The following is a 13,728-nucleotide window of genomic DNA, read 5'->3' as shown; positions in this document are numbered from 1 at the left end:
CTGAGTAGAAACAAGGTGCTTGCCCACACGAAGAAAGGTAAAATTCCAAGATAAACCAAGCCAGTCTCTCAGTTATGAAGTAGCATCAGCAGAGTCCTAGGAACAGACTAGCTGCCATTATCTCAGCAACAAAATGGTGCATGGCATGAGGGGAAGAGACAAAGAATACGAGGTAAAAAATATAAGCCTAGAAATCCTGCGCCATTAGCAGAATCCGGGCGTGGGAGGGGAAAAATGGGGCAGATCCCATTTCTGCCAGATTTTTGCCCCTTTCTACCATTAATGAGAAATTCCGTTTGGGGAGGCAGGTGCTTCTTCTACCCATTCACACCCTCCCGTATCATGATGGGAAACAGGGAACTGCTGGGATGGTAGTCTTCCATGGAAATCCAGCTAGTTCTATTGTATGGAGAGCGATAAGTACACATTCGTAAAGCAGGCGTACTTGCCATACAAGGGCCACAAGTGAGCCCTATTATATCTATCCCAGCATGAATCAATTTAAGAGAGAACAGTTGCTTTTATGATGGTGGCAGACCAGCAAGGGGGCAACTTTAGTCAGATTTCTAAATGTTATATCTTAGGCCCGATCAGCCAGTGACCTCATGATGGAGTGGCAATGTAATACTCTGAAACCCCGCTGGCTTTGTAGAGCAGATGCCCCAGTAGCATTGTTACTGGTGCAGGCGGCTAACCCTAGGACAGGATCAGGACAAGGGCAAAGAGCCATGCGGAAGTCCTGTCCAACTCACTTCCAGTAAAGGAGTGGGGCTTTTGGAATTTCTACCCTATATTGTTTTATACCTGCTATGATTTTTGTAATAACATGCTAAACCAGATATAGTAGTGATGGAACCTTGGTAGAGTTGGGCATACACTTTGAGAAGTTAAGTAACTCAAAATTTAAAAAAATATTTAATCTTTTAATTCTATTTGAATGTAAATCCAAGCAACTGTTGAAGAATGTTTATTGTAATGCCAAAAAGACAAAAACAGCGACTGCTGGAAATCTGAAATTCATTTTTTATTTACTGTATTGCCTATTTTGTGATACCTTGTATGAAATATAAATAACTTAAACCCCTAAAGGAAGTACTCTGAGGTTGCGCATTTTTCCTCTAATCAGACTCACATTTTTGTTTATTTGTGTCTATTTTGCACTTTGAAAATCGTTGTGTCCCAATCTTTCTGGCTCAGAGGACAACGTTAACATAAAATCCCTTCAGTCTAAACTACCTACAAACTGTTCCCTTTATTACTTATAAAAATATGTAACTTCTTTATTACTGACTTTTGTATTCACCAGTATGAGTTACTATATTGTTGTTTTTATTTTGTCTTTATATGTATTTTCTTTTGGCAGGTATAGCATACCTTAGTGGGATGTGCAGTGAAAAAAGGAAGTGTGTTCTTGCTGAGGACAATGGACTGAATCTAGCCTTTACAATTGCTCATGAGATGGGTCACAAGTAAGTAAGAATCAATAATAACTAGTTGATTTTAACTGTTCCCATCGGGTGGGAAGCGGATGGCAGTAGGTCGGCTACCCGTTTTACACCCTGCCTAATTTTCCTTTACATTGACTTGAATGGAAAGGAAAGTCAGGCGGGGTATAAAATGGGCATCTTACTCATCAACATTTACTATAGAAAGGATAATGGCCCCTAAATTCCGCAGATGGCGATGCTGCCAGTGGTCTCTGACACTGACAACCACCGGCGACGCAGCGGCCCAAAATTGAAATCCTCTTTGTCTGCGAGCTGCCTGGGGTTACCCAGCAGTTATCTGTAGATCATTGGTCTTATGTCAGTGAGGCCCGAGGCCCAATATTGGATGGGCCTCGGACCTACCCGTTCCGGCGCAGGGATCATTCCCTGTACCTAGTTCGCGCCTTAATGTCTCCTTTTGGTCAGCCTGTAACAGGCACACATGATTAATATTTATTCTTTCCCAAAATAACAGAGGTCAATAGATTCAAGTGATGGTCAAACCTAAGACTTGAGGCAGTGGCCTGGTGCGGAGGCAGGTGCTCGACTGTTTATGCTACTGGGTCACCTTGTTCTGAGTTTATCTTTTTAACAAGTTTCTTATTGTGTCTATGGTCTTGACTGTTTTGAATTAAACATTATGGGCTCAATTTTAAACTTAAATTGTGGGTGCGTTGGGGGCGGGGGGGCTGCGAAAGTTGCAAAAATGCAGAGCGGGTTCGAAAGCCAGCTCCAACCCGCCGACTTCTGAGTTTCCCACAGACGCACCTGTGTGTGCACAGGCGTCCCGATTCCGAAAGTTCCGCTGGCAATTAAAGCCCCACGGCTTCTGATTCATGTCTGGTGAAACCAGGCCTGAAGGGCCGGATCAGGCACAAATAAATGAAATAAAAAATCCATTGCACAATGTTAAAACACAAAATCAACCTACCTTTCCACCCTGCTCCGATGTCCCTCTCAGCCCCCGAAGTCTCCCTCTCTGATCTCCCCCTCTTCCCCCCCACCGATATCCCCCGATCTCCCCCTCTTCCCCCCCGATCTCCCCCTCTTCCCCCCCGATCTCCCCCTCTTCCCCCTGATCTCCCCTTCCCCTGATCTCCCCCTCTTCCCCCCCGATCTCCCCTTCTTCCCCCGATTTGCCCCTCTTCCCCCGATCTTCCCCTCTTCCCCCCCCGATCGCCCCCTCTTTCCTCCCTCAATCTTCCTCTCTTCCTCCCCGATCTTCCAAATCCCCTCCGATCTTCCACTCTCCCCCCCCCCCCCCCCGATTGCCCCCTCTTTCCTCCCTCAATCTTCCCCTCTCCCCCCCCGATCTTCCCAATCCCCTTTGATCTTCCACTCTTTCCCCCCCCCCCCCCACCCCCCGATCTTCCACTCTCCCCCCACCCCAATCTTCTGTTCCACCGCAATCAGTCTGGCTGCCGGGCGCAAAACCTGAACTTTAATCACCATCAATTACATTGCGATCACGTCGGAAACGATCGTTAAGTTTTTTTTATTCGGGTTTGCCACGCGCACCTTCACCCCCCCCCCCCCGCTGCCAACCCGCCACCATTTCAAAATTGAGCCCTATATTTCACGGCACAAGGTTTGAGATCAGTAGCCAAGTTATACAATAATAAAATTCTAATATTATTCTAACATTGGTAGTTCCTGAAGGGTACATGTTGTAATATAATAAAAGTTTATAATCAACAGTTTCACCATTAAACCTCTTCATGTAGGAAAAGAAAGAGAAAAGTGTGATAAATTATGAAGTAATGCAACAGAACGTTTTTAGAACTAGGAGAAAAGACTAGGATTTTCACACATTGCAAATGATGAAATGTGTGAAATGGTATGGATAATGAGGTACTTAATTGGATAAAGTAGACTGACGTACTAGCTATGGCACAAAAGTTGAAGTGTTAATATGGTAAAGGAGGAAGAGATATAATGGGGGTGCTGGTGGTCTTCACTAGGAGTGAAATGAGCTTATAGCGAGTCGGCAGCCCGTTATACAACGTGCCGGAGTTTCTCTTTCATTGATGTAAATGGAACAAACAATCGAGTGTGGTGTGAAACTTGCCATGAGCGCGTTTTGTGCTTCTGGCACAGACCGACTTCACCCGCAGTGTTTGCCCCAAGAAATACTTGAAAGAGAAAGCCGAATGAAAAAAGAAAAATAAATTAGTGGTGCAGAAAGAGTGGTACGGTGACAGATGAGCCAGTAAATGCTAATGCAGTACTGGGAATTGGTGACTATGAGGTTTCATCTGTATTGTCATTTGTTGATCAGTATCACGAATACTGTTAAATAACATAAATCTCCAAATTATTGCTTGGTAAGTAAGATAGAGCACATTTAGTTTGAAAAGATTGTTAGTCATCAGAGCTTGATGTGTTGGGTTGAATCTGTCTCCACTGTGTCTATCAGTTTCTCGAATTTAGCCAGAAGAGTACTTTTTTCCAGTAAAGCTTATGCTGGAAATGCAGCAGAATTTGTGATATTGAAAGGGCACAAGGGGTCATTAGGTGATGATGTTGCACTTGAAACAGTCAACTGTGTTGCATTGAACAGTACTTGGATATTAGAAATGTTGGTGGGTGCACTGTAAGAAGGCTGTTCATTAGAGTCAACAGAAGTCAGAGATCAAGAATAAGAGAAGTTAAGTGATTGTGTACATGCAACCTAGTTAGGTCTGAGTCACAGAATAGGAGATAAAATATAACACTGGATACAAAGTTGTCTCACAGACAGGAAACAGAGTTACAAGTGGGGTATCCCAGTGGTCTGTCTTGCGATCTTTACTTTTTTTTCATATGTATAGACTTGAACAAGGATGGGGAGCAGATCAAATAATTTGTAGCAAGGCAATCAGATTTCAAAGGTAAATATTTTAGGTAACTGGACCAATTGGCGTCAGATGTGGCCCAATGTGGATAGGTATAAAATAATTAATATGGGAGGAACCAAATAAGAAAGTGTTAAATGGGACACAAGTACAATGTGCTGATCAGGAAAAAAATCTAATGGTTATAATGGATACTTTTATGAAACCATCAGCCCAGTGCATAGCTGCAGTAAAATGACAAATACGGCACTGTGTTTCATTAGCCAAGGGACTGAGGTGAAGTTTCAGCAGAGTTTTTGCCCGTTCCTCCATTGTCCTGGGTTGGGGCTCATTAGAGATGCATGACGGGCTCCCGTCAATAGTGATCCTGCCAGTGTGAAGAGCACAATCCTGGTGATGCAGCATGGGGAGGCCCTCTTCCTCCACTTGGGTATTTACCATCGGTTTCCAGGGCCTACCGCCACCTTCCACATGGCAATCCCAGGAACCAGCGGTAAGTGTGGTAGAAAGCAGAAAAATCTGCTGGACCTCTGCTCCCCGCCATATGTATGCAGTGGGCAGTGAAGAAGCAGACAGCGGTGATCCCAGTGGTGCTGGAGGAAAAGATAATCCTGGTAGGGTGGTGAGGTGGCAATAGGCCTCACAGTCCTGATTTTCCAAGGTTCTCCCCGAAATGAGATTGTATTGTTGCCATGTAAGGCATTGCCAGGCTCCACTAATAGGAGAGGAAAATTGTGTATATGTTAAAGGGTTGGGGACATTTAAAGTGAGTGTCAAGGCTGATGGGGCAGAAGAAAAGGCAGGCCAAGTTGAAAGGAAAGGAAGCCTAGATGCAGGCATGAGTCTTTAGACAAAAGACAGTGCAGCCCAGCACCTGGTATCCTCTTTGATTGCTGCTGAAGTCAAAGTGGTGCTGCATGGGATGCTTGCAAGGAGAGTTGCCTTCTGCGCCACTTCACAGTACTGTCCCATAGATCAGTATTGCAGAATGTCTGCAAGAAAGTGCAGCCAAGTTTCAGACTGCAGCTGACCATTACTGACCTTGCACATGTGCAAGCCCTAGGCTGGTTGGTAGCTGCAGGTGGCCTTACGGCAGATGGCACAACTTGGCATCTCTGTTGACCTAGCCCTTGAAAAGGCAGGTTCTCATGGTCATTACCAGGAAGAGTTTTCAGGGTCTGCAGAAATGACTGGTGGCATCTTGGCAGATGTGGCCAAATAGACAACACTGGCATCTGATCACCGTGGCATGCCTTCTTTCATGCAGTACCACATAAAGCATGACATGCTGTGATGGGGATACTTCTGAAGAACCTTCTAGCAGAATAGTTATTCAGGCATTCACACCTCATAGTGATGCCACCAGAGATCTGCTGGTGCAGCCACCTTTGGGAAAAGGAGCTACCACCAACTAAACACCTACCAAAGTGAAACATGTTACCTCTCCAGCTGTTGGAATGCAGGTGCCGTTGAGGGTACAGAGTACCTCTTAAGCAGCTCATCATAACTCCTCTTCCTCTGACCATATCAGCTCAGAAGATCCTAATGGCAAACCGTCTGGTGAGAATAAAGGGTGCTGTGGCCAAAAAAAAATAATAAAAGCTGGCACAAAGACTCATAGGAGTCTAAAGGCCGGCAGTACAAAAATAGCAAAATAAAAATCAGTGGAAAGGCCTTTAAAAGTCCTGAAACACTTACCTGGAAAATCTGCAGATCTTTTAAAGGTTCTGTGGCCTGCAGGTCCATCCGAGGCCTCCTTCCTTCCAGGTTTCCATTGGCATGCTGGTGACTCAGCGTCCAGCATAGCCACAGGCCATAAAATGGCGCAGTGCCCTTCTCCGCCCCTTTTTACATCTGTAGAGGAAGCTCCCACTCACTCCAGAAGGGAGCTCTTTGCGCCAAGCAAAAACCTCCCCTCCGTGAAATATTGAATGGCCGCCAAAACCATTTTCCGATCGCTACCATCCTGTTTTCGATTTGGGAAGAATTTTAAAGTGATATTACATGTTTTTCTTGAGGCTGGTACTTGTATCAGCAAAAATAATAAGGATAACCATTACATTAGTACAGGAAGGACTGACATGGGCAATCTCTACGGAAAAGTGCTTCTCCTGCCTGAGGTTGGAATGGCATTGAGCCACAAGAGAATTTTGTCCTCCTAGTTGAAGAAAATTGAATTATATGAAACCTTGAAAAATACAAATACATTTGTGTTTATGTCTGTAGAGGAGAGGGAAGGGAGATGAATAGTACAACTATCTGTTATGAAATGATTGTAGTGCAGAATACATGTATATAGGATCCATAAAAGTCACTTCACACAGAAGATCATCTTCGTGGTTTCCCAATCTTACTATTTAGTGTAGTCAAATCCAGTTAGCACCTTATTTATTTAAAAGGATTATGGGTTAGCATTTCAAAATGATCTGAACTTTGTTCGGGTAATTGTATCAGATACTTTAATACATTTTGAGAAGGCTTTGATGCAAAACACAGAGCAAATCCATGTTCATGAAAAATTCTTGGACACAATCAGAATGTTGAGTTTCTTGGACTAATTGCCTTTAACAAGAAACAAATTTGTCTTTATCATAATGCATTAATTGTATAGTCCAGTTGCATTGTGTAATTATTAGTCATAACAAACCCTAAAACAATTTATCTATTCGGTCAAATGTGCTTGGATGACATAATGAACAGACATGAGGCCTGGATGACTTCTTGTCTATTTGTTAGTTTGCCAAATAAACTAGAAAGGGATTTGTCATGTCATGGCAACTGGAATGTACATAACAGCAATATTCAGCTGTGACAAAATTTCTGGAACTTATGCTACAGGTTATTGTTGAGGTCAATTAATCCTCGGGAGAAAAAATACTGTCATGGAAAAATTATATCACTGAAGCTAGTGAATTAAGAATAGTTTAATGTAATTGGATTGAGTGCCTAATTTTCTTCCTAAACAAAGTTAAGTAAGATAATGCAAGCCCACGCAGTGTTATGTCTGATTAAAAAGCAAAGGACACTACATTCTCTGGAGCTGACCCCATGATCTTTGGCAAGAGAAAATTCCTAGTGGAATCAGCCAACTAAGAATTTTACTGCAATGCGTAATTTAAGATTAAAGTGTTTCTGTTTTTGGAACCTAAGTAGGAGTTAAAAGATAAATTGCAGGCATTAAAATTCAAACCCATTCTCTACATCATTTTAAATAGTGCCACGTAGTTAATATTACTTGAACCTTGAAACAAAGTGCAATTGAAGCAATTATTTATTCTAATTTTAAAAATTGAACCGCCAGCTACTTAATGATATGTGTCAGGAAACTGTAAAGATGCATTGGGAACAGATATTAGAAAAAGGGAAAGATGAACAGAAGTCCAGCAAGTAACCAGAATTAAATAGAATTGGTACTCTAAATCCCAGGACATAAGTCATCTATTTTATGATCTGCAGAGTTCTGGAAGCATCAGTGTAGTTGTTCTTTTGCTATTCAGCATGAAACATTTGCACAAGTGCAACAAATACAGTAGGTTTTATGGTAGGTTTGGACCAAAGATACTGGACAGCGTTTTACTTACTTATGTGTGTGCCATTAACGTACATAAATGTGCAAAAAACGTGTAAAAGTTTTCTTCCTGTTCTGCATGAATATATAGACAAAAGCAAACTGCAAAACACTTCTACCAGTTTAGTAGTTCTAGGTCTGAATGGATAAGACTTTATAGTACAGTGAATGAAGATGTCAGGTTTGTTGAGTTAACTTACACCTTGTATGCAGCATGTGTTCTTCATTCATGCCTAGGCACCAGAATGATCTGATGCGTACAAAAGCAAACAATGATATTCCATTCTTGTACAAATCAAATGTGGTGAGATGGATGTTGTGTTTTCTTCTCTTTCCTAAGATAGAACTTCCTTTCACCTGGTACTCCATTCAATGGTCTTGCTTACAATGGATCAAAATCACCTTGGGGATTGAGTGACAAACAACCCTGAAAATGAAATGAATGATCTTCTGTCTGAGGGCATTATTTATGTTCTGAGTTGCTGGTCCACCTCTCAGAACACAAAATGTTATGATCAATCATCAGGATGAATGGCCTTGCTTGAAGCTGGTGCATTGGGTCAGAGATTTAGTCCAAGAACTTCATTCGAATTACAGAAACACCAGATGAGTTACAATTGAATTGTTCACAATGGTGTTTGATCTCAATACTTTATCTTCCAGTTCTATCTGATCTCTTCAGAGATCTAGAGAAGAGAGATTATGGGGGTGATTTTAAACCCCAAGAACGGGTGGATTGAGGGTGAGTGGGAGTTGAAAACAGTTGTTTTTTGGGTCTTGACCGCAACCCGGCTTTATTTCCGGGTTTAACGTCGGCGCGGAAAAGTACAGGCTTCCCACTGGGAATGCCAAGTCCAAAGATTTTGCGGTTGCGACCCAAAAAAAACTGTTTTCAACTCCCACCCGCCCCCAACCCATCTCTTCTTGGGGTTTAAAATCACCCCCTATATGTGTAGAGTATTCTACAGTTTTAATTCCACCCTCTTCCAAGTTTATCCAGGTCACACACCATTTTGCAGCAAAAAGGGTGTGGTAAGCATTCTGCATCCATGTTGTTCTGTACCGGCTTCTAGGAAATAAACGTTTGGCCTGGGGTGGTTATTTCTTTATGTTTCTTATTCTCTTTCGCTTCCTCTAGCTCTCTCTCTGCTTTGCCCTTGCCACGCGGCCGAGACTGGGGACTGACTATTTCAGGAAACGTAGATGTAAATGCCTGACCACTTTGTTGTAATTACGTTGGAACATTAAGGTCAAGATTTTCCGATCAGCATTACCTTATTGCTGGTGCTAACCCATTTATTTTAAACGTGTTAATACTGGTGCTAAATTAACACCAATTGGAAAGTCTAGGCAGTACAGCAGCATTTTGGAATACTGTATTTCTGTGGTTGAACAAGCCTTCCTATTTATATTTGTTGATTTTTTTTAATGATGAACTTTTTTGCCCTTTCAAAACTGCAGAAGTGGAAAGTATAAGCATAAGCTTTGTTGCAGACATGTATTTCTTTCTGAAAACCTCCATTTCCTCCAAGAAACGCCTGTGGCCAGAAGAACGGGTGGGCAACTTGCCTTCAGGTTTTTATCAATGCCACTCTTGAATCATGATGTGGAGATGCCGGTGATGGACTGGGGTTGACAATTGTAAACAATTTTACAACACCAAGTTATAGTCCAGCAATTTTATTTTAAATTCACAAGCTTTCGGAGACTTCCTCCTTCCTCAGGTAAACATTTACCTGAGGAAGGAGGAAGTCTCCGAAAGCTTGTGAATTTAAAATAAAATTGCTGGACTATAACTTGGTGTTGTAAAATTGTTTACTCTTGAATCAGCCAGTAGCATGGGAAGCAGGCTCATGAATGACTGTTGCTCCAATTTATTTCTTCTCTCTAGCTTCTGCTTGGCATGGGAATGGGTGGGGGATTTTTAAAGATATAGCTGCGCAGCTATTCTTGGCAACAATTTCTGCATTGAAATTAAGCTGTAAATACTTTGAAGACTACTGGCTTTTTGATCTGCCAAGTAGTAGCTATAGGTATTTTAATGAGTCAAAAATAAGACCAGTCCTTACATAGCACCTTTTTTTCTTCAGCTATATTAATGATTTTTGGAGGCCAGATGTGGCCATAAAATAGAATACCAATCTAGTATTTTAAGTGCAAAAATCAGTCATGCACGTGCTTAGGCGTAGGGGTAAATCTTCGTCTTCACTGCATGGGCAATAATCTGGCTGAGTGGATCGCCTTCCCTTTATACAATCTGCCCAGTGTTGGATTCTATAATGGGTAGGCAATCAGCTCCTCCAGATTACAGTCCATGCAGTGAAGATGAAAATTTACTAAATAGTTTTAATAAAGTATCTTTCTTTTTTTCTCTTTTTTAAAATCATTAATGTGACAGTTCCCAACAATAAGGGACACAAAATCATACTTACTAAAGTGAAGCTGGGCTAAGCTATATATAAACAAAACCTTGGCATAAATAATACAAATGTATAAATGTGATGACTACCATTAGTGAACAAGCTTTAGTCTGGTATAAGAACTTGTTCTTTAGCTCACAGTGCACTCGTGTATGGGCAAATCATCCACTCAACAAAACAATGTCACTTTACTCCACACCACGAGGCTTTGATTTAACATCTCATCCGAAAGATGGATAATGAATTCCATTTTGACATTATCTTCCCTAGTTGTAACATATGATTCAACATAATGTTTACTGGATTCAATTCTAAATATTGAGCAACATTATGACCTTACCAACCCTAGCAACAAAGATGGGAATAAAGAACTACTTTAATGTCGTAGTATAAAAGAAAATAACCGCTTCAGGAGAAAATATTGCATTATTTGGTCTGATCTAAAGTGTGAGCTGAATTCCAAGCTGCTTTATGCTGCTTCTAGTTAGATAATCAGTCAATAATAATGACCAGCCATAACAGTATGAATTTTCATAGTGATCCCAGCATCTCACTAGGGAAAAGATAGCCATTAAAACCTAAGTGTAACAGACAGGTGTTGATAGACCGGGATACAGACAACCTAACCATCAGGGCATGAAGAATGAAGACTGTCGGAATGTGAAATGGAAAAATATGCAATCAGTTGTAAGAGAACAGGGATCATTAACAGTGTAAGAAGCCCAGGGAGTACACCAACAACTAGAGCTAGAAATGAGGCGCCTAAGATAAACACAACATAAACTTAACTAAAGGTACAAAAATGGAATGTCAGGAATGTTTTGGGCTGTTCAAACCAGAAATCAGTACAGAGTTGAGCAGGATCAAACCCACAAAATAGCAATAAAAACCATAATCGTCATCATATTGTGCTTCTTCAGAGTGTTGCTTGATGGATTGTGCATCTCCATCTCTCGGTCCTCGGCTCCCCTCATGGCAGAGAAGATCCCATTATTCTGGGGTCTGAGATCAGAGTCTGAGATCTGTAACAGTCGAGAGTTAAGTGTTTCTTGGTCTTCCAGGGATGCCTTTCTAGGTCTTCAAAGGACAGGCTCTGATTTCTCAGGGGGTGTTGTGTGACCAGTCGAGCCTAGCCATGTGCCCAAGCTGTGATACATGCCTTTTTGCAATTGTGGCATTTAGGGAAGCTTGGACGATCTTTTTCAAAAAGCAACACAGGAAGAATTCAGCTTCACAAATTTAAGAATTTATATTTTATATATATTTATGCTTCAGTAGCTACTTCATAACTAACTTGTGTTGGAGAGTTAAATACCTGAGATGGTGCTTGCATAATGAGATGGATACCCTTGTTCTGAGACTCCATTTTAAAATCTGGATACTGAAGGATCAATGGGACTCCATAGTTCAGCAATTATAGTACTCAGCACATCACAACCCTCTGACTTAACAGGCATAACAAGCAAATAAGACTAAGGCATCAGTTACCAAGGAAACACTGCTTTATAAGCATTCCTCACCCGATATGAATTTCAGAGATAAATATATGTTTAGAATAAAAGCAGTTATCTTGACCTGCCAGTTGTAAATAAGGTGACTGAAAACCTCTTCAGTTGAGTCAGATACCAGTTGTAAATTGAAAACAGCATTAGAAATAAGTCAAGTTGAGCAGTAATTAATGGGGTAAATTTGCATCTTCACTGCATTTTAAGGCCATTAAAAATTTACCCCAATGTTTCTCAGTCAGCTGGATATTATATTTTACACTACTCACTATTGTGATATTAGCATGACTATGAACAATGGGGGATCAAGAAATACATGTTTCTTCCTGGATAATATGTGAATGTAGCGCAGACTGTTGAAGGAATCATGTTAGAGTGGTGGGTTAGATTTTCCTCCATGGCGGGTTTACCATCAGAAGTGTGCCGGTGCGACCCTGCCATGATTCCATTATATTATCCTGGGTCAACTTCATCTTACTATTTTTGGCAGGCTCCCAGTGTCCTCTATTGAGAGCCTGCCTCTGGGAGGGAGAGGAAAATTCATTGCAGCTACAACGTTAAACTGGCTGAAGTGTTATTGGTACAGGGTAGGAAAGGAGTACTTAGCTTCTTAGCACCAAGGGAAGGAGGTCTAGACTCCAAGAAGGAAGTAGCCTTGGCAGTGATCAGCTCATCCAATAACCTTCATATTACTATTAAATGCCAGAAGAAATTCAACAACCGTACCAAGTTGGCCAAGTTAAGAGGACGCAGTCACAACTTGAACCAATTGGCCCTGGGCCTCCCCACCCCCTATTGCTCCACTGTACAGATATTCTGCCACAAAACAGGCAGCAAAGAAGAGGAACATCTCGTGTGGAAGAATCACATTGTTTAGTCATGAAGAATTCTGTGTATCCGAAACTTGACATAAGCTCTGTTTTTGTGGACGCCAGATGTTTAACTTAACTTTGTTAAACAGCTGTTAATGTTCACAGTTAATAGTCCAATGTTAAAATTTAGAACACAATGAGATTTTCTGAACTAAACATGCCAGTGCATACTGGAGAAATGAGCTTATGTTCTATTTTCCAAAGATACACAACATAAAGCAATCAAAGATTACAACTCAGTTATAGTTATTCATAAGTAATTGTTTGCTTACTGCACCCTTACTGGGCCCCTGGGCTGTTGTAAAATTACTTTGTAAGATTGTGCCACACCAAAATGTCATGTTTCAGGATTGTGATTGATTGAAACAATTAGACAGACATTCTTCATCAAGCATAATGTTCAGCACAGTTTCCTGGTGTTCCATTAACAAAAATGACATTGTCCAATGGACTGTATCAGTCATAATAGTCACTTCAGACTTTAAAATTGTCAAGAGTTTTAAAATTAATTTTCCAATATAAATTATTCTCATGACTTTTAAATCTGAATTGACTCAATGCTCTGCTGTTGAGAGCATGGTCGGCCTGCTTCCAGATCTTTGCCAAATCCCCCCTTTGTCGGCTGCTAAGAGTTTCAAGGTACCAGCCCAGGAGGATGTCCCCAGACAGATTTTCCTCCTGCTATTTGTTTTTTTTCCCTCCAGCCATAACCTGGTACTTCCCTGCTTGGAAGGCCTCAGACCATATGCTGACTGGAATTGGCAATTGAACATGTCACTCTTGGCACTGAGCGATCATGCTCTGTTGCTCAGTATCAGTGTACCTTCCCTTGAATAGTCAAGATTTACAAATTCTGCTTCATTATTATGAAGACTAAAAATGCATTAGGTATGTGGTAAATGTGTATGTGTTGCAATAAGCCTACTTGTGTTCTTTGCAAGGGCTTACAGTTTTAAGGAGATAACTGACTACCTAAACATTAACAATTTATATTGCACTTTTCATGTGGAAAAACTTCCCAAATGCTTCACAGAGGTGAAAG

At 41.3% G+C, this 13,728-nt stretch overlaps 1 protein-coding gene across 1 annotated transcript in view; it reads left to right on the top strand.

The window, feature by feature from the left end:
* The window catches only part of LOC137321076 (A disintegrin and metalloproteinase with thrombospondin motifs 19-like), a 464,190-nt gene that overhangs the window by 140,930 nt on the left and 309,532 nt on the right, over positions 1-13,728 (top strand). The window contains exon 8 of the mRNA XM_067983256.1: positions 1,364-1,469. Within this exon, the coding sequence (XP_067839357.1) occupies positions 1,364-1,469 (106 nt within the window). The remainder of the gene's footprint in view (positions 1-1,363; positions 1,470-13,728) is intronic.

Source organism: Heptranchias perlo, chromosome 4, assembly GCF_035084215.1.
Source record: "Heptranchias perlo isolate sHepPer1 chromosome 4, sHepPer1.hap1, whole genome shotgun sequence".
NCBI lineage: Eukaryota > Metazoa > Chordata > Chondrichthyes > Hexanchiformes > Hexanchidae > Heptranchias > Heptranchias perlo.
Note: the sequence above shows the minus strand (reverse complement) of the source record. Positions and strands in the feature narration are given on the sequence as shown.